Here is a 21,766-nt window from a genome sequence, read left to right on the forward strand (position 1 = left end):
CTCCCTTCATAGGTTTTATTGTTTAAATTTGAATTTGTCAGATTGACTCTAGAGTAACAAACACCAAGACAAGTCAGGGATATGATAGAGAAGATGCTGGCTGGGAATTGAGAGATGTGAATATTGTTACTCATGTGAATTTCTAATATATCTGGGCCTCAGTTCCTTATCTATCAAGATAATATCTTCCTCGTTAACTCGAAAGTGTTGTTTTTCTGTGAAATCCTATGTGTGAAAGTGATTTGAAGATTTAAATTTAGGGCCATGGTATTAGTCATTGCTGTACTTGAAGATGAAATTGAGTGCCTCGCTCTTATACAATCATGTCATAATTCTCTTCTAAAAAAAATCCTAGCATATTTTATCAACTTCATCAGTTGATTTATTAATTTTTTTTTAGACAGGGTCTCACTTTGTCACACAGGCTGGAGTGCAGTGGCATAATCTCAGCTCACTGCAACCTCTACCTCCCAGGCTCAAGCAATCCTCCTACCTCAGCCTCCCAACTAGCTGGGACCACAGGCATGTACTACCATAGCCAGCTTATTTTTTGCATTTTTGGTACAGACAAGGTTTCTCCATGTTGCCCATGCTGGTCTCAAACTCCTGAGCTCAAGCGATCTTCCCACTTCAGCCTCCCAAAACAGTTCTCATTTTTGTCCTTGAATGAAACTTCTAGGTAAATAAATCCCTCCTTAAACATTAGTGATGAGATATATGGGCCATAGGGAAAGTTAACCTAAAGTCTGTCATCATTTAATTTTACCCCAAACATTTGAGACAATATAGCATTGTGGCTTAGAGTACATACTTTGGTGTTAGACCTCTTGGGTTTGGATTCCAGCTTTTCCACTCCTAGCTGTGTGATCTTGGGAACATTCTTTATCCTCTTATGTCTTATTTTTTATCTGGGAAAATTGAGATAATAAATAATGGTACCACCGTCATAAAACTGTAAGGACTAAATGAGTTAACACAGGTGAAGTGCTTACCATAGTGGCTGGTACATTGTATATGTAAGTTGTTATTAAGTTATGTATATGTATGTTACCTATATATGGCCACTGTTATTAACTTGTCTGTGCCAGGCTTATGTTCTGTGATGATACAGAGAGATTAATGGGACACAGCCTCTTCTCCCATGGAACCTCATCTTTAGTACCTATTATATGAGAGTCAAGTATGGGATGCCTCATAAATTACACTTGAAGAATTAGCACTCAAAGTCCCAAATCCTACCTTTAAGAATTTATCCCAGCTACCTGGGAGGCTGAAGCAGGAGAATTATCTGAGTCCGGGAGATTGAGGCTGCAGTGAGCTGAGATCATGCCACTGCACTCCAGCCTGAGTGACAGAGTGAGACCCTCTCTCAAAAAAAAAAAAAAAAAAGATATTGTTTTTGTTTGTTTATTTTTGAGATGGAATCTTACTCTGTCACCCAGGCTGGAATGCAGTGGCATGATCCTGGCTCACTGCCACCTCCACCTCCCAGGTTCAAATGATGATTCTCCTGTCTTAGTCTCCCAAGTAGCTGGGATTACAGATGCATGCCACTATGGCTGGCTTTTTTTTTTTTTTTTTGAGACAGATTCTCACTCTGTCACCCAGGCTGGAGTGCAGTGGTGTGATTCCAGCTCACTGCAGCCTCAACCTCCTGGGTTCAAGTGATTCTCCTGTCTCTACCTTCCGAGTAGCTGGGATTATAGGCACACACTACCATGACTGGCTAATTTTTATATTTTTTAGTAGAGTTGAGGTTTTGCCATGTTGGCCAGGCTGGTCTCAAACTCCTGACCACAAGTGATCTGCCCACATTAGCCTCCCAAAGTGCTGGGATTACAGGCATGAGCCACCATGCCTGGCTTTAATTTTTGTATTTTTAGTAGAGATGGGTTTCACCATGTTGGCCAGACTGGTGTCCAACTCCTGACCTCAGGTGATCCTCCCACCTCGGACTTTCAAAGTGCCGGGATTACAGGTATGAGCCACTGTGCCCAGCCTCTTTTCTTTTTTTAAAGACAAGGTCTTACTCTGTTGCCCAGGCTGGAGTACAGTGGCATGACACAGTACAGTGGAGTACAATACATAGCTTACTACAGCCTCAAAATCCTGGGATTAAATGATTTTTCTGCCTCAGCCTCCCAAGTAACTGAGAACACAGGCAGGCACCACCATGCTGGACTTTCTGATTTTTTGTAGAGCCCTGGGTCTTGATATGTTGCCCAAGTTGGTCCTGAACTCCTAGGCTCAAGCAGTCCTTCCTCTTTGGCCTTCCAAAGTGCTGAGATTATAGGTGTGAGCCATAGTGCCCAGCCTAGGTTCTGTATTTAAAATCTTTTCTTTTTACTGTTATAGAAGAGCCATGTTCACTTCTTCAGTCAGTTCAGATTCATTACACTGGGTGACATCAATATTCAGTGGTCCATAGTGTTCTTTCCCAATGGGCTAAAGTCTTGTTGTCTCTTATAAGGTTATGTCTGATTATATCTGGTGATATAATCTCACTAAACTTGAACATTTTCACTTATATGTCTGAGTGGCAACATCTCCTTAATTCTGAGCAGGCCCTCGGTGTTCCAGCAGCCTGTCATCTTCCTGGGAGCGGATGTCACACACCCACCAGCAGGGGATGGGAAGAAGCCCTCCATTGCTGCTGTGGTTGGCAGCATGGATGGCCACCCTAGCCGGTACTGTGCCACCGTTCGGGTGCAGACTTCCCGGCAGGAGATCTCCCAAGAGCTCCTCTACAGTCAAGAGGTCATCCAGGACTTGACTAACATGGTTCGGGAGCTGCTGATTCAGTTCTACAAATCCACACGCTTCAAACCCACACGGATCATCTATTACCGTGGAGGGGTATCCGAGGGACAAATGAAGCAGGTACTCTCGTTATCCCTGTTGCCCTTCAGGGCCTCTAGGAGTCTGAGGGAGATTCCTCTCATCTGCCATTCTGGGTGATCTGAGAGATACTTAGCAAATTCTCAGTTGAACATGATTCCATTTCTGTCTTCTAGGTAGCGTGGCCAGAACTAATAGCAATTCGAAAGGCATGTATTAGCTTGGAAGAAGATTACCGGCCAGGAATAACATATATTGTGGTGCAAAAAAGGCATCACACACGACTCTTCTGTGCAGATAAAACAGAAAGGGTAAGAAAATATAGTATAAGCTTCATTATCTGAGGCTCTGGCAAGTGATGGATACATACACTTATATATACAATTTTTATACAATTTTTTTCTTAAAAGCAGAAATGCCTGATAATAATTTAATAAATATAATACCTGCAGTTGGGTTTAGATGACCAATTCCGAATGATAGAGTTTTGAGACTGAATATTTTATTTCTCTTGTGTAACAGAAATGCTGATTTCTAGTTATTTTGTGCTGGGGGGAGGAAGTCAGAAACATGCCAGGTACATTGTGATGATATATGCAACCTTCTGAGGGGTTTTGTTATTTGCTACTTTTTGCTGCACACTTCTAGGGCATAAAGAATTTCTTCCGGCCGGGCGTGGTGGCTCAAGCCTGTAATCCCAGCACTTTGGGAGGCCGAGGCGGGTGGATCACGAGGCAAGAGATCGAAACCATCCTGGTCAACATGGTGAAACCCCGTCTCTACTAAAAATACAAAAAAATTAGCTGGGCATGGCGGCGCGTGCCTGTAATCCCAGCTACTCAGGAGGCTGAGGCAGGAGAATTGCCTGAACCCAGGAGGCGGAGGTTGCGGTGAGCCGAGATCGCGCCATTGCACTCCAGCCTGGGTAACAAGAGCGAAACTCCGTCTCAAAAAAAAAAAAAAAAAAAAAAAAAAAAAAAAAAAAGAATTTCTTCCAAATAATTTTATATCAGCATAGGACAACAGTCCGCACCCCCAGACCGTGGACTGGTAACAGTCTGTGGCCTGTTAGGAATCAGGCTTGCACAGCAGAAGGTGAGCAGTGGGTGAGGGAGCATTACCACCTGAGCTCTGCCTCCTGTCAAATCAGCAGCGGTACAACAGTTTCATCCCAAAATCATCTTCCCTCTCCTTCCCCACCCCCATCCATGGAAAATTGTCTTCCATGAAACCTGTCCCTGCTGCCAAAAAGGTTGAGGACTAATGGCATAGGAGATCCTTAGGGCACAAACTATGAATATTTATAGTGTCACAGTTAAACCACAGTCAAATTACTCAAATTCTCTAAACCATAATATTCTCATCTGTAAAATGTGGTTAAGAACAATATCTGAGCCGGGCGCGGTGGCTAACACCCGTAATCCCAGCACTTTGGGAGGCCGAGGCAAGTGGACCACAAGGTCAAGAGATCGAGACCATCCTGGTCAACATGGTGAAACCCCGTTTCTACTAAAAATACAAAAAATTAGCTGGGCATGGTGGTACGTGTCTGTAATCCCAGCTACTCAGGAGGCTGAGGCAGGAGAATTGCCTGAACCCAGGAGGCAGAGGTTGCGGTGAGCTGAGATCACGCCATTGCACTCTAGCCTGGGTAACAAGAGCGAAACTCCTTCTCAAAAAAAAAAAAAAAAAGAAAGAAAGAAAGAAAGAACAATATCTAGGCCAGGTGTGGTGGCTTATGCTTGTAATCCCAGCACTTTGGAAGGCCGAAGTGGGTGGATCACTTGAGGTCAGGTGTTTGAGACCAGCCTGACCAACATGGTGAAACCCCATCTCTACTAAAAATACAAAAAAATCAGCTGGGCGCGGTGGTGCGTACCTGTAATCCCAGCTACTCAGGAGGCTGAGGCAGGAGAATTGCCTGAACCCAGGAGGCAGAGGTTGTGGTGAGCCGAGATTGCGCCATTGCACTCCAGCCTGGGTAACAAGAGCAAAACTCCGTCTCAAAAAAAAAAAAAAAAAAAAAAAAAATTAGCTGGGCATGGTGGTGTGCGCCTATAATCCCAGCTGCTCAGGCGGCTGAGGCAGGAGAATTGCTTGAAACTAGGAGGGCGGAGGTTGCAGTGAGCCAAGACTATGCCACTGTACTCCAGCCTGGTGACAGAGTGAGACTCCATCTTAAAAACAGCAACAACAATATCTGGCCAGGCACTGTGGCTCATGCCTGTAATCCCAACACTTTGGGAGGCCGAGGCGAGCAGATCACTTGAGGTCAGGAGTTCGAGGCCAGCCTTGCCAACATGGTGAACCTCATCTTACTAAAAATACAAAAATTAGCCAGGCATGGTGGTGCACACCTATAGTCCCAGATACTCAGGAGGCTGAGACAGGAGAATCGCTTGAATCCAGGAAGTGGAGGTTGCAGTGAGCCGAGATTGTGCCACTGCATTCCAGCCTGGTGACACAGCAAAACTCTGCCTTTAAAAAATTTAAAAAAAAAAAAAAATTAAAATCCAAAACACCTCTGATCCCCAGGCATTTCAGATAAAGAATGTCCAACCTATATTATTAATAGATAACTTTGCTTTTTGATATTTTGTAATGACTTTACTTCATCTTGTCCAGGCCCTCTCTGATCCACCCCTAGGAGGACCAGATCTTTCTGTTGCCTGATATGTAATCTTATTTGCCACTCCCATTATTTTCTAGTATACTCTTAGTTTTTTTGTCTCTAATCTGAAGATGAACCGTTTCTTGGTTTTTTTTGAGACAAAGTTTTGCTCATCACCTAGGCTTCAGTGCAATGGGTGAAGTAGCTGGGATTATTCCTGAGTAGCTGGGATTGCAGGTGCCCACCACCACATCCAGCTAATTTTGTATTTTTAGTAGAAACAGTGTTTCACCATGTTGGCCAGGTGGGTCTCGAACTCCTGACCTCAGGTGATCCACCTGCCTCAGCCTCCCAAAGTGCTGGGATTACAGGCGTGAGACACCATGCTCGGCCTGAACTGTTTCTTTCTGTCTACTGAGTCAAGGTTATGTTCTCATTGGTCTCCAGATCCAATTAGCTTAGATTAAAAGGGCTGTCTTAAAAGGGTTGTCGTAAGTTAAAAGGGCTGTCTTTAAATTTCTGAAACCATGAGTTAATAGTGTTCTTACCAGACTTTACCTCTCTGTAACATACACATATAAGAAATCTGTACCTGTACCCCTGAAATACATAAAAAGTTTAAAAATTTTAAATAAAAAGTAGACCAGCACATGTCAAATAAAAATAAGTAAATAAAGAAAATATAGGCTGTACCAAAAAAAAAAAAAAATAGTACTTCTTAGTCTTTGCTAGTACAATTTATTTGAAATCTTGACTGAACTCTGGGCACCAAACTTCCTGCCACTTTCTCCTTAATTGTTGTCACCTCTCCACCTGCCTGTCAACTTGTTATCCATGTAGATTTAGGATATTCTTCTTTAGGAATGTTTTCCTAAGTGATCTATTAAGCTATTATTAAGCTATCTCATAGTTTTGTTCTTTAAACCTTTCAAAATTGACAGTCCCAGTTCTTGGTCTCCTTTGTATGCTGACACTTACGAATACCTTCAGTTCTCTAAGCATGCCTCCTGCCAATCCACTTGCCCAGTTATTTTGACTCTACACTTAGGCTGATAGAAATTGCTGGGGGAAAAGTGGTGGTTTTTATTTTTTATTTTTTTGAGACAGGGTCTTACTCTGTCACCTAGGCTGGAGTATAGTGTCATGATCACAGCTCATGGCAGCCTAGACCTCCCCAGGCTCAGGTGATCCTCCCACCTCAACCTTCCCAGTAGTTGGGACTGTAGGTACCCACCATCACTCCCGGCTAAATTGTTTGTATTTTTTGTAGAGACAGGATTTCACCATGTTGTCCAGGCTGATCTTGTACTCTTGGGCTCAATTGATTGGCTCCCTCAGTCTCTCAAAGTGCTAGGATTGCAGGTGTGAGCCACCACAACTGGCCAAAAGTATCTGTTTAATAAAGAACCACAGTATAAATGTATGATATCAGATCTCAGCCAGGCCTTGGATGCTGCCATATTTTCATTTATCCTGTTACCCATAGCATCTGTTTCACACTTTTATACTCTTCTCAAGTCCCCTACCCTAGTCATGACTACTTTATTGCCAACGAAGTCCTATCATCTATTTTCCTCTGAAAACCAGATTTAGAAGGCAAGAATTTTCTCAGCTGCCGCTCCTCTACTTTCAAACTCAGTTACATCTTGTATTTTCTTATCTCCTTCCTCATATCTCTCCAACCTTCTTTCCTCCCCTCCTGTGCTTTCTTTCTTTCTTTTTGAGACAAGAGTCTCACTCTGTTGCCCCCAGGCTATAGTACAGTGGTGCTGTCTTGGCTCACTGCAACCTCCGACTCCTGGATTCAAGAGATTCTCCTGCTTCAGCCTCCTGAGTAGCTGGGTCTACAGGCTCATGCCACCACACCCGGCTAATTTTCATATTTTTTAGTCGAGGCGGGGTTTCACCATATTGGCAAGGCTAGTCTTGAACTCCTGACCTCGTGATCTGCCCGCCTCGGCTTCCTAACATGCTGGGATTACAGATGTGAGCCACCGTGCCCAGCCCCTTCCTATACTTTTAATCCTAATCCCTCCTGACTTCTCTAGAGCCTCACTTGATTAATTACCCATTATTTCTCAAAATTTCACTCTCACATTCTGGTGCCTCTTTCTCACCCTATAAAGGTGGCTTAGGCCATGTGTAGTGGCTCACACCTATAATACCAGCACTTCAGGATGCCAAGGCGGGCAGATCACGAGGTCAGGAGTTCAAGACCAGTCTGGCCAATATGGTGAAACACTGTCTCTACTAAAAATATAAAAATTAGCCGGGCATGGTAGTACATGCCTATAGTCCCAGCTACTTGGGAGACTGAGGCAGAAGAATCACTTGAACCTGGGAGGCGGAGGTTTTAGTTAGCTAAGATTGTGCCATTGTACTCCAGCCTGCTCAACAGAGCGAGACTCTGTCTCAAAAAAAAAAAAAATAGCCGGGCGCTGTGGCTCACGCCTGTAATCCCAGCTCTTAGGGAGGCAGAGGCGGGATGATAGCTTGAGCCCAGGAGTTCGAGACCTGCCTGGGCAACATAGCGAGACCCCGTTCTCCACAAAAAGGAAAAAAACAAAAAGACAAAAAAAAAAAAAAAAAATAATAATAATAATAATAATAATGAAGTGGCTTAAATCTCCGAGTTCCCCTTACTCTGCTTCTCCCTCAGTCTCACTGCTACCTTATCTTTTCTTCCTTTCATGAGTAAACTTTTAGAAAAACAATCACTTAACCTTCTATCTATACCTCTACATTATACTTTAATTTTCTGTAGCCTGACTTCAATTTCAGTGACTCCATTGAAGTTATTCTCTCACTGACTTGCTCATTTCAAATCTAGAGATACTTTGTCATATTCCCACACTGACTCCTTTGTAGCACTCAAGACAATGATTGCCTTATTTGACCTTAGCAAAATGACTTTTCAGCCTTACCCATCTCTGTAATCAGACTTTTTTTTTTTTTTTTTTTAAGAGAAAGTTTCGCTCTGTCACGATCTCGGCTCACTTCAACCTCTGCCTCCCAGGTTCAACTGATTCTCTTACCTCAGTCTACCAAGTCGTTGGGATTAGAGTTGTGCGCCACCACGCCCAGCTACTTTTTGTATTTGTAGTAGAGATGGGTTTCACTGTGTTAGCCAGACTGGTCTCGGACTCCTGACCTCAATTGATTCACCTACCTCGGCCTCCCAAAGTGCTGGGCTTACAGGCATGAGCCACCGCGCCTGGCCTGTAATCAGACTATTTTGATTCCTCTTTCTCCTTCTGCCCATTAAACGCTGATATTTCCCAGCATTTCATACTTCTCCCTCTTTGCTCCTTAATTTTAGTTCTCTCTTTAGTGTCATCCACTTTTCTGGGCTAATTTCTTTCTTGTAGATTTCTAAATCTGTGTTTCTAGTCCCAATTACTCTATTCAGCTTCTGTTCTGTAGTTGCAGTTATCTACCACACATATTTGCATAGATTCTCTATGCTCTGTATCAGTCAAGATGGGCCAGGCTGTGCTAACAACAGCAACAAAAACCCAAATCTTAGTGGCTTACAAAGACTTGTTTCTTACTCACATTACACATTCATTGTGGCTCTGCTGCAGCTGTGACCCTGCTGTCCTCCCTTTGGAACCTAGGCTGACAAAGAAGCATCTATCTGGAACATTGCCAGTCATACTGGCAGAGGGGAGAATAGATACACGACAAGCCATGTGCTGGCCCAGAAGTAACACATTTCCTGCCTCATTTTATCAGCCAAAGGAAGTCACTCCTGAGATAATTGGGTGTGGATGTATAATCCTCCCCCAGGGAGGGGCATGGGAATATTTGGCACCAGTAATACAATCTACCACAGGCATTTCAAGCAAAGCATGTCTAAACCTTCTATCTGTTGTTTTATCCCCATCCAAAACCTATTCCTCCCCCAATTTTCCTTTTGTTCTATTACTTGGCATCACTGTATATTAAGTCAACCAAGCTAGACACTTCAGAGTTGTCTTTAAATTCTTTTCCCCTTTTCCGGTCCCTTCATACACATTTATAACATAGTCTCTGTGTTCTGCCCTGAAATCTCTCTGGTCTCAGTTCTTCCTCTTGTGTGTTCCGCCACTCTAGGCAGAACTGTTTTGTATTGCAGGAGACTCCAGGAAGTCTCCTTGTCTCCAATCTTCCTTCACAAGAGCACCCTCTACCCTGCTGTGAAAACACAGATCTTGTTGTGCCACTCTACTGCTTGGAAATCTTCAGGTATTCCCCATTGCTTACCAGATGCTTTCCTGTGGTGTTTAGTGTTTTCCCAAAGTGGCCAAAACAACATTTGCATTTTATCTTCCATCATGACCTTATACATCTTCCATTTCCCATATCCACTCTACATTCTTATCTCTAGAACGAGTACATCCCTTCCATCCACTATATTCATTATTTTTTAAGGTATAATATAGAAACAGTAAAATGCACCCTAATTTTTTAGTATCTAGTTTTAGTTGAGTGCCTACTTAAGCTTTTTGTTGTTGTTTGTCATATTTTTGAGATAGTCTTGTCCTGTCACTTAGGCTGGAGTGCAATGATATATATTATCATGGCTCACTGCAGCCTCGGCCTCCTGGCTCAAGCAATCCTCCCATCTCAGCCTCCTAAGTAGCTGGGACTACAGGCCAGTGCCACCACACTTGGCTAATTAAAAAAATATATGTATATACATTTTTAGGGATAGGGTCTAACTTTGTTTCCCAGATTGGTCTTGAGCTCCTGGACTCGAGTGATCCTCCTCCCAAAGTGTTGGGATTACAGGCATGAGCCACTGTGCCTGGCCTGTAATCAGACTTTTTTGATTTCTCTTTCTCCTTCTGCCCATTAAACACTGATAATTTGTTTAGTGTTTAATGGGCAGAGCCACCATACCTGGCCCTAGTTTTGACAAATGCATGTAGTTCTCTAACCATCACAATAAAAATACAGTCATCCCTCAGAATCCATGGGGGATTGGTTCCAGGATCTCCTGCAGATACCAAAATCCACATATGCTCAAGTACCTGATATAAAATGGTACAGTAAACTAGGTGTGGTGGTAGATACCTGTAGTCCCAGCTACTTAGGAAGCTGAGACAGTAGGATCACTTGAGCCCAGGAGTTTGAGACAAACCTGGGCAACATAGCAAAACTACATCTTAAAAAAACCGAAAGTGATATAGTAATTGCATATAACTTGTGCACATCTTCCCATATATTTTAAAACAAGGGTGTCCAATCTTTTGTCTTCCTTGGACCACATTGGAAATAGAATTGTCCTGGGCCACACATAAAATACACTAACCATAACTGATGGGCTTTAAAAAAAAAAAATCACAAACAAATCTCATGTTTTAAGAAAATTTACACTTTTTTTTTTGAGACCAAGTTTCAGTCTTTCACCCAGGCTGGAGTGCAACGGCTTGATCTCAGCTCACTGCAACTTCTGCCTCCCAGGTTCAAGTGATTCTCCTGCGTCAGCGTCCCAAGTAGCTGGGATTACAGGCACCCACCACCATGCCCGCTGTTTGGATTTTTAGTAGAGATGGGGTTTCATCATGTTGGCCAGGCTGACCTTGAATGCCTGGCCTCAAGTAATCCACCTACCTTGGCCTCCCAAAGTGCTGGATTACTGGCATGAAAGCCACTGCACTGGGGCCAGGTTTATGAATTTGTATTGAGCCACATTTAAAGCCGTCCTGAGGCTGGGCGTGGTGGCTCACACCTGTAATCCCAGCACTTTGGGAGGCCCAGGTAGGTGAATCATGAGGTCAGGAGATGGAGACTATCCTGGCCAACATGGTGAAACCCCGTCCCTACTAAAAATATGAAAATTAGCTGGGCATGGTGGCCTGCGCCTATAGTCCTAGCTACTCAGGAGGCTGAGGCAGGAGAATTGTTTGAACCCAGGAGGCGGAGGTTGCAGTGAGCTGAGATTGTGCATTGCAGTCCAGCCTGGGTGACAGAGCGAGAACCCGTGTCAAAATAAAAATAAAAATAAAGCCATCCTTGTCCCCATGCAGCCCATGGGCTGCGGGTTGGAAAAGCTTGCTTTAAAGCATCTCTAGATTACTTATAATACCTAATACCTACTGTAAAGGCTTAAATAGTTTTCCTACTGTATTTTAATATTTGAATAAGTTTTTACTGTTGAATTGTTATTTTAAATATTTTTCTAGGTTGCTTTAGTACCGAATACAATGTAAATGCTATGTTCTATTGTTTTAAATTTTTTTTCATGTTAAAATTAAATTTTTAAACATGTTAACAATTTTTTGTATATGTGTCAGGTCTTTAAAATTTATATTTTTATTTTTTAATTGACACATAATAATTTGTACATATTTATGGGTTTCATAGTGAGTTTTCATACATATAATGTATAGTGATCAAATCAGGGTAATTAGCCTATCCAAACCTTTTTAAAGAATATCCACAGTTGGTTGAATTCCTGGACAAGGAACCTATGGATACCAAGGGCTGACTATATAATAATTCTATCATACTAAAAAATCCTCATGTATCCTTTTGTAGTTAACCTTTCCTTCACTCCCAGCCCCTGGCAACCACTGATATGTGTTCTGTTCTGACAGTTTTGCCTTTTCCCACATCATATAAATAGAATCATCACCTTTGAGTCTGGCTTTATTTGCTCAGCATAATGCATTTGAGATTCAGCCCAGTCGTGTATATATTAGGAATTTGTCCTTTTTTATTGCTGAGTAGTATTTTATGATACGGATGAGCCACAGTTTGCTTATCTATTTCTGAGTTTAGGGGTACTGGGGTGTTTCCTGTTTTTTACTCAACTTCCCTTTTCAGCTCCTACTTATCTTAGAAAGCATAGCTCACCCACTCATCAGCTTTTCCCAATGCCTCCCATATTCCCTTATCACATTGTGTTACAGTTTATTGTATATAATTTTCACGAAGGCATGACGGCAAGTTTATTATCTTGATGCCACTGGCTGTCATCCCAACATCTGCTGCAGAGCCTAGCAGTCATGTGGGTGCTCAAGCAATAACTGCCGAATTGAAAAGGCCTGGATTTTCTTTTCTCCAAGGCACCACCTCTTCAGGCTGTCATATGTAGAGCCAGAGAAGTTTTTTGTTTGTTTTTGTTTTTAAGGATAAAATAAATTTAGAAAGTGCTATATACTCCGTATCCCTCTTAAAGATTATACATGACAAAATAAAGGTTCTGAAAAGTCATACATGAGAAAAAACCTTTTTTAGTTTGACCCCATGTTTCTCAGGTTTGTTTCACCATAAAATACCTACATAACATCCTGCAAAACTAATTTTCCTAAAGAACACACTTTGGGAAAAAAATGTAATTTAACAATAGTTAAAATGGAGCCAAGTAAACTCCCATCAGATTTGTGCCTGTATGCTAAATAAGCATGTTCATACTGAACCCTGCTATACAGCAGAAGAGGGTGACCAAATAGCAAGACTGAATTCCTTCCCTTGCAATGCATTTCTGAAGTTCCCCTCGTGCCTTCCTAGAAATTTGATTTTCAAATTTTGTCTGTAGAGTTTTTGCTTGAAGTTTTAAAAGGGTAAGAGAGTGTCACCTAATTTTATAAATGATTAGATTGAGGTTTAAAGATATTAAGCTTTGTTCAAGGTATATAATTGCAAGTCTGGGCCTAGATCTGAAACTGGTTTTTTAGTTCTCATTTAAGTGCTTTCTTCCTAATAACCATTTGCCAGTGACTCTTTTTTTTTTTTTTTGAGACGGAGTTTCGCTCTTGTTACCCAGGCTGGAGTGCAATGGCGCGATCTCGGCTCACCGCAACCTCTGCCTCCTGGGTTCAGGCAATTCTCCTGCCTCAGCCTCCCGAGTAGCTGGGACTACAGGCACTCGCCACCATGCCCAGCTAATTTTTTGTATTTTTAGTAGAGACAGGGTTTCACCATGTTGACCAGGATGGTCTCGATCTCTTGACCTCGTGATCCACCTGCCTCGGCCTCCCAAAGTGCTGGGATTATAGGCTTGAGCCACCGCGCCCGGCTTTTTTTTTTTTTTTTAAATAAAGTATTAGACGGGCACAGTGCCTCACGCTTGTAATCCCACCTACTTGGGAGGCCGAGGCTACTTGGGATCACTAGGTCAGGAGTTTGAGGCCAGCCTGGCCAACAGAGTGAAGCCCCATGTCTACTAAAAATACAAAAAAAAAAATTAGCTGGGTGTGGTGGTGGGCTTCTGTAATCCCACCTATTTGGGAGGCTAGGTAGGAGGTTGAAGTTGCAGTGAGACAAAATCGCACCACTACACTCCAGTCCAAGCGACAATGTGAGACTCTGTCTCAAAAAAAAAAAAAAAAGTATTCGTTATTGCCATTTGTGGTCACTCACACCTGTAGTCCTAGCACTTTGTGAGGCCAAGGTGGGAGAAGTGCTTGAGCCCAGGAGTTTGAGACCAGCCTGGGCAACAAAATGAGACCCTGTCTCTCCAAAGAAAACATTAGCCAAACGTGATGGCATGTGCCTATAGCCCCAACTACTGAGAAGGCTGAGGTGGAAGGATCCCTTGAGGTCAGGAGTCCAAAGTTGCAGTAAGCTATGATCCTGCCAGTGCCCTCCAGCCTGGGTCACAGAATGAGGCCTTGTCTCAAAAAAAAAAAAAAAAAAGAAAGAAAAGAAAAGAAAAAGAAAAAAGTATCAGTTATATTGAACCTGGTAAACCAGTTTAAAGGTTCCTTAAACTTACTTTTACTGAAAGTTGTGAATTTTTTTAGTCCAAGTAAGGAATAAAACTTTTCTCAGAGAGTTTATCTATCTTAAATGTTAAATGTTTTTTTTCCCTTTGTGAACATACCACTGTGTCATCTGTAAATATATGATAATGTTGTAGCCCAAAGCCACGGGTAAGTTTTTTTTGTCCATATCCCCTGAAGAAATCCTGGAGCATATTTGTGAAAATACTTAAGGTTAAAATGGTTGGGCTAAGGGAAAGTTACAGACGATTCAACATTTGAATGAAAGTGATTTTCAACACTTCATTTAAGAGATATTTACCAACTTGCTCCCAATTAACATACAAAAGAAAAAAATGGCCTAAGCACAGTTTGGCACTTTAATGACTAATTACTTTTTTGTTTTTTGTAGGTAGGGAAAAGTGGGAATGTACCAGCAGGCACTACAGTGGATAGTACCATCACACATCCATCTGAGTTTGACTTTTACCTCTGTAGTCATGCAGGAATTCAGGTAATTTGGAGGCTGGTTCAGATCTTTGACTTGATATGGAGATGTTTGCAAATTCAGCAACTAGCTTGAGTAGACTTACTGTTTAACACTGTGCCTAACTTTGTTAATGCTTGTATCCTAGAATTGTTATCTTTTGGTCTAGGTATCTGCTTCTAGGTGTGCTAGGCAGAAGTATTTCTGAGTTAAAGGAATGGGTTTCAATTATTTTCTCCTCTTGTGTCATGTCAGAAATACGTTAATCAGGCCAGGTGCCGTGGCTCATGCCTGTAATCTGAGCACTTTGGGAGGCCGAAGTGGACAGATCACCTGAGGTCACAAGTTTGAGACCAGCCTGAGCAATGTGGTGAAACCCGTCTCTACTAAAAAATACAAAAATTAGCTGGGCATGGTGGCATGCACCTCTAGTCCCAGCTACTTGGGAGGCTGAGGCAGGAGAATTGCAAACCCTAGAGGCAGAGGTTTCAGTGAGCTAAGATTGTGCCACTGCACTCTAGCCTCAGTGATAGAGCAACAGTCCATCTCAAAAAAAAAAAATTAATCATAAAACTCTCTCCCCAGGGAACCAGCCGTCCCTCACATTACCAGGTCTTATGGGATGACAACTGCTTCACTGCAGATGAACTCCAGCTGCTGACTTACCAGCTGTGTCACACCTACGTGAGGTGCACTCGCTCCGTCTCTATTCCAGCCCCTGCATATTATGCCCGGCTTGTAGCATTTAGGGCAAGGTATCATCTGGTGGATAAAGATCATGACAGGCAAGTTTCTTAGGCACAATCAAGTCTCTTTATATTTTAGCAGCATGTTAATAAAATGAGCTACTACAGAAAACTTTTTTAAGGATTTAAACGTCCTCCCAGGGTTTAAATTGTAAGGAACAAATAAAATTAATGTGCCTCTGAGAACTTATAATGTGACTTTTGGTCCAAGAAGTGCTCAGGCTTGTTTATACTTGTATTGTGTCTCTAAAGGAGTTTAATTTGGAGCTGCCTGTGGTTTTCCCACAGAGTAAAATGCATTTCAGTTCTGCTCAGGTCCTAAGTAGTCTCAAAAAGTGGTCAGCACAGTACCCTGGCTCCAGTCAAAGCAGTCACAGGACTGTGGATTCCACATAATGCAAGTTGGGAGGCCTGACCAGTTCACTTTGCTTTTGGTACATTCTGGAAAAATACCCCAGAGTGAATCTGGATATGTGTGTGGGAGAGGGGATGCAGCCCATTCTCTCTCAAATAGGCACCTCAAGAGAATCAGAGAATCTGATGTTTTGACCTATTCCTAACCTACTATTAAATAGCTAAACAAGCTCTCTACATTAATTTTCTTTTCCAAATGACTATCTGTGAAGTGTAGCAGTTTCTGGGCTCTTCCCCAAGTCGGAATTCAGCTGCTAAATAGTAGACATTCCACTGCAAGTCTATTTCTGTAAGGATTGAAAATACACGGTTATGGAAAATGTCCAGCTGTGGCTGTGTACCTTCCATACTGCAATGTGCTTTCATTTATTCAGCATATTTATTAGGTATTGACTATGTGCCCAGTATTGTGCTAGGTGCTAGAAATACTAACATGAGTAAGACATGTTTCTTGTCCACAGGGATTTTATGTTTCATTATGGGAGACGATGCAGGCAAATATGCAACTAACAAGTAGCCCAAGGCAGTGTAGATAAAAGTGCAATGGGACATCAGAGGAGAGGCTTTTAAAGAAGATTTCATAGCCGGATGGGTAGAATTTGGCTCTATAAAAAAGAGAAAAGAATTTTCAGAGCAGAGAGAACAACGGACACAAAGGAGAGAAAGCGAGTGACATGTTTGTACAGTAGCAAGTTTTCTTTGGCTGGAGGATATTAAAGGGGAACAGCAGGCATGAGGCTGGAAAAGTATGTTAGAGCAAGACTGTGTTTGTTAAATGTAAAATGCTATTCCTAGGATAGAACAGATAGGACTTAATAGCTAACTGAATATTTGTGGTGGAGGAGAGGATGAAGTAAAAGATGGCTAAGATTTTGAGCCTAGAAGATAAGGATAATAATCACTTAAAGAGAAAGTCAGAAGAGGGAAGAGCTTGTCAAGCCCTTTATAGCACTTGGTATCCTTAAGTAGTATGTTTAGAAGTTGTTGTTACTCCAAAAGACCAAAGTTCAGAGGAGTTATTACGTATCCAAGGTTATATAGTTAGTGAGGGGAAGACAAGCAGAGGCTGGTGGCACAGTAGATGCATTCATTCAACTAATGGTTTATTGAGACTCTGTTGCTGTGTGCTGGACACTAAGGATAGAGTGGTGAGCAAGGGGGACAAAGTTGCTGCTTTCTTGGAGTTTACATCCTGGTGGGAAAATAATTACTGAAGTAAAAATTTAATTTCAATTGTATTTGGTACCATGAAAGAAAAATATAGGATTCTGTGAGAGCATGTTCCCAGTGGCTCTGAACCGGACCTTAAAGTCAAAGAAGATTTCTATGGGGAAAAATGACATTTGACTGAAGCCTAAAGAAATTAGTCAGGTGTAATGGGCAGTAGAAATCTTTACACAGATACTATTAAGGATTTGTGTCTTTGCAGACATTATGTTATTTAATTCTTGCAGCGGCCCATTAAAGTTCAGTTGAGCCAACTGATATTTAGAGGGACATAACAAATTATTCCAAGAAGCCAAAGCTTGAGCCTAAGATCTCCTAGAATCTAGTACTGTTTGTGCTATTTGAAACATTTGAGGTTTGAAGTGGTCTTGTGTTACAGCTGTTCTTTTGTTTGTTTTGTTTTCTTTTGTTTTATTTTCTTTACAGTGCCGAAGGCAGTCATGTGTCAGGACAGAGCAACGGCCGAGATCCTCAGGCCTTGGCTAAGGCTGTGCAAATCCACCATGATACCCAGCACACGATGTATTTTGCCTGAGAGTTTCAGAAAAAGAACTCAACCAGTTTGGCACCCCATGCAGCCTCAAAATGTTTCAAATGCCTACCGCCTCTAGATGGAGCCAAGTTGACTTCAGGTGGTCTTCTACCAGCAGCTCGGAATAGTTGCACTGAATCTATACTTTGCAGCACTGTCTGATGCATCAACAAAATTGAGCCATTTTTTTAAAGTAATAGATACTCATAGATTATCTTTTCTGATGCACTGGACTGAATTTTTACCTCAATGTGCAAAGGCTAATGAGCCTGAACTTTCTAAAGGACTTTACAAGAAGGATTTCTATGGAATATTTTGCTAGCTGTGGTGTTCACCGCATCCCTCTAGTCTTAGAAGAGAAGATTATTCCTTTTTTCTGTAGTCATTGAGTGGGGTGTATGCATAAGTGGGAGAGAAAAACCAAACAATCTACTTCAAGTTCAGCGTAACTATTTAATTGTGTGGGTCCATAGACTTTTTAATGAAGATTTCTGACTTTGCCACTGTAAATGCCTTTAACGAGCATTAATTTTTGAAAGTTCTACAGAGTTTTATTAGTTTTACTACTTTATCTTACTGATCTCTGCAGACTTGTGCTGGTGCAAGAACATGCTGCCAGGCAATTTGCACTATATTTGGCTGCAGATTCAAATAGGCAGTTCTCTTATTTGGTCGATTTTTGTGAATGTGTGACATAAACAGATGTAATGCATGTCACAGTGACAGATAACACTGCCATGGTAAAAGTACTCATGTTTCCCCCTATTTGAAAAAAAAAAAATTAGCTTTTAGTATTTTTCCAAGTTTTCAAAAGTGCCCATTTTATGCTGCTGTGTGGTTTGTTAGATCTAAATGATTTTTAAACTTTTCTCATAGAAGCTTAACTTTGGCAATAAACATTTTTTAAGGTCTCTCCTCTTCCTTCCCCAACAGTGTAGTTTTCTAGATGAGATTTCGGTATGATTTTATCAGCTCTTTCTTATATATCATAATCTGGCAATTTCTGAAACCAGTCAGAAAAGACATATATTTCCATGCCTTTTTAAAGAATTATTTTTACCTGTTTTATATTCACAGTTGGTGTCCTGTCACTTTGTTTTAAAATAAGCTAGAACCAGGATGCTTCCTTATTGGAAAGGCTTTGCCAGTCCTTAAGGTACATTGAGTGATGCTGCAACTTGCAAAAATGTACCAGCATTTAAAATTTCTTTTTCCTGGGAATCAAGGTAACTCACACGACTACTTGCAGAACAGACTTTTTGCTTCTCTTTCGACCTGACATGTACTTGGTGGGTTTTTTTTTCCTTTTATTAAACTAAAACTGTGTGGAAAAGGTCGATTTTTCTTAATAAATTCTGGATTCCCCTCACAGGGAGATGGGATTCCTTCCTTGTCCAAACAAAGGGAGTTGCTCTACAGCCAGCATCAGTTAAAATGTAGGGGAAAATGTATTCTGTATGTAGTGTAGATAATACTTTGTGAATGGACAACAGTTACATAGTGTCTTGGTAGCTCCAGCCAGTGTTTCCCAGCCCAGATTTTACCGAGTGTAATTCTCTATCCAGGACATCGTGAGTGAGAGATGGAAAGGGGGATCAAAGGCCTGGAGTCTCACTCCATAGAGCTGAGGAAGGTGCTAGGGAAAGAGATAGACACAATGTGGTGAAAACAATTTTGCCACCCATGTCTGGAAACTGCTGGTGGGGAAATGATGGTGAAGGGTGTTTGCTTGAACTCATTAGATGGTCCAAATCTCATGAATTAGCCTTCTCAAAATCCCAGCAATATAAAGCACTGTTTTTCTTCAGTCATTTAAACAAACTTGTAAATACATTGAAGTTTACATTTCCATGTGCTGTTGATCAGCAGCGCCACCTGTGTTTGCTGAGACTGGTCTCTGAGAGAGTTTTACGATGTTGATCGAGGCCTGTTTCTCATTAGGATGAGTGCAGACGTCCTTAATCCCTGCAGACAGTGGGATGAAAGCAAGTTCTGTAACTGAAGCACAACATAGGCAGGAGTGAAGAGATGGCAGATGTTAATTTCTTTAAAATTTCCTTTTTTTTTTTTTTTTTTTTTTGCAAATACCTCACTTGGATAATACAAATCAGGACATGTTGGTGAGGGGCTGGCTGCTGCTTTTATTCGTACTTGTTCAGGGAGAGCACAAAGAATACCCTTCAGCATGGCCACTCTGGACCCAAGAGGAGGAAAAAAACGGAAGCTTTTTAGGAGAAGGAGGACTTGCTGGAGTCCAAGATGCGAAGAACTCTTGGTGGCTGGCTGGCTGGCCAGCGGGCACCACATCTGCTCCTGAGTGCCTCAGGCTTGCTTATTAATAACGCACAGAAGAAGCATCACTTCTCACCATCTCCTGGCATGTATGGAGCAGGGAGCAGGGCCATGTGCCAGAAAGCCCTGATTAGCTTGCCTTGCTCTATGCTTGACTTTGAACAATACCGCTTGTAAAACCTCAGTCAGTCCTGGTACACTGGGGTAAATCAGTGTGGTGGTAGAAGAAAAGCCGGGAGGCCTATTTTTATAGGAAAATAGTACCACTAAAGGTGCAATGCTGTCATTTTGGACAAAAGGAAAGAAATTTGGAAGAACTGAGATTATTGGCAAAAACTTGCTGAGGGGTGAATCTTTAAGAGCTAATCACTGCAGAATCAGAGTTGCAGCAATACGATTGCAAGCAAGTCTGAATGCTTAGTTTTACTCTAATTCGGCTTGACAATTTGAATAGGTAACCCTTCGGGACTGACTGAATCGTTATGCATGTGTCAATCAATGGGAGGTGTGCATTCTCTAGAAGTAGTTTTACGCTGTTTGATTTGTTTTTGTTTTTTAAATGCAGCCTGTTTAGGCACTGTCATGTGGTGTGAAAGATTTAAATGTAACAATGCTAAAGAGTAACCATTTGGGGATAAGAAGTGGGGACATTGGCCGGGTGCAGTAATCCCAGCACTTTGGAGGCCGAGGCAGGTGGATCACCTGAGGTCAGGAGTTTGAGACCAGCCTGGCCAACATGGCGAAACCCACATGTCTACTAAAAATACAAAAAATTAGCTGGGCATGGTGGCGGATGCCTGTAATCCCAGCTACTCGGGAGGCTGAGGCAGGAGAATCGCTTGAACTCGGAAGGCAGAGGGTGCAGTGAGCTAGATTGCGCCACTGCCCTCCAGCCTGGGCAACAAGAGTGAAACTCTGTCTCAAAAAAAAAAAAAAAGAAGTGGGGACATTATGAGAGTGGTGATGACCCAAATGTTGAACCAATTATGTTTTGGTGGTGATGGTGTTAGCTGTTGAATCCTGAATGGTTTATAAAGCGAATTACCTGGCTGAATGTAGTCAGTGTTCTGGGCAGCAGAACATATTCATTCTTACTGTAAATTCTATTTGCTGCTTCCAAAGGTGATGATTTTCAAGCAGACATGTTCTATATGGTCTGTGTTTTAGGATCTGGTGCCCGGCCTATATCAGAGCCTACCTACCTGGCAAAGCTGCCTACCCTTCGAGTGGGAAAATATAACCCACTGTTTAACAAGGCTCACTCTCTCCACCCTGTCCTAACGATCTTTTGTGAATGTGCTGTAAGATTTTCTTGCTCAATAGCAAGGTGGTAGCTCTGCTTTCATTTTAAGAAGGTGGAGGCTGAGGGCATTGTATCAATACTGCTTCAACTCCAAGAAGTTTTCCTTGTAAAATTAAAGGAAAGATCTTGTTGTTGATTCACCATTTTCTTATGCCTTGCTATTGGTATATTCATGCTCTTTCTATGTCTAGTGACTGAAAATGTTTGCATTTGTTCATTTGACTAATGGTGTGATTTTTGTTTCTATATTAGACCTGTAATGTTTTAAAATGTATTTTATTAAATTTGGACTGGATGTATGTCTCTAGCAATACGAGGTACTTTCTAAACTGTTAAGGGAGGGGCTATATCCCCATGTTGAGATAAGATGATGATCGTTTAAATTTTGCAATTTTTTTTTTTTGGCCTGCAGGGATGTTTTGTGTGTATGTGTCCAAAAAAGGAATAAATTGGCATTCTTGTGCCAAGAGTTGTTTTTCTTGTCAATTGTCTAATAAATATGCAGTACACTGTAATGGCAACATACATGTTGCTTTTTAAAAACAATTTTCTCAATATGAGAAATTTTACAAAGAACAGTGGAAGAACTTTGTGTTTTTAACTCCTGGGTCTCCCTATTTTTA

The 21,766-nt window shown here is 41.7% G+C and overlaps 1 protein-coding gene across 1 annotated transcript in view; it reads left to right on the top strand.

Moving 5' to 3' along the window:
• The window catches only part of AGO4 (argonaute RISC component 4), a 49,550-nt gene extending 27,938 nt beyond the window's left edge, over positions 1–21,612 (top strand). The window contains exons 14-18 of the mRNA XM_039474312.2: positions 2,565–2,880; positions 3,015–3,149; positions 14,555–14,656; positions 15,215–15,414; positions 17,443–21,612. Coding sequence (XP_039330246.1) covers positions 2,565–2,880; positions 3,015–3,149; positions 14,555–14,656; positions 15,215–15,414; positions 17,443–17,551 — 862 coding nt within the window. The 3' untranslated portion in view covers positions 17,552–21,612. The remainder of the gene's footprint in view (positions 1–2,564; positions 2,881–3,014; positions 3,150–14,554; positions 14,657–15,214; positions 15,415–17,442) is intronic.
• Positions 21,613–21,766: the final 154 nt, after the last annotated feature.

The sequence above is a fragment of the Saimiri boliviensis genome, chromosome 11 (genome assembly GCF_048565385.1).
Source record: "Saimiri boliviensis isolate mSaiBol1 chromosome 11, mSaiBol1.pri, whole genome shotgun sequence".
Lineage (NCBI taxonomy): Eukaryota > Metazoa > Chordata > Mammalia > Primates > Cebidae > Saimiri > Saimiri boliviensis.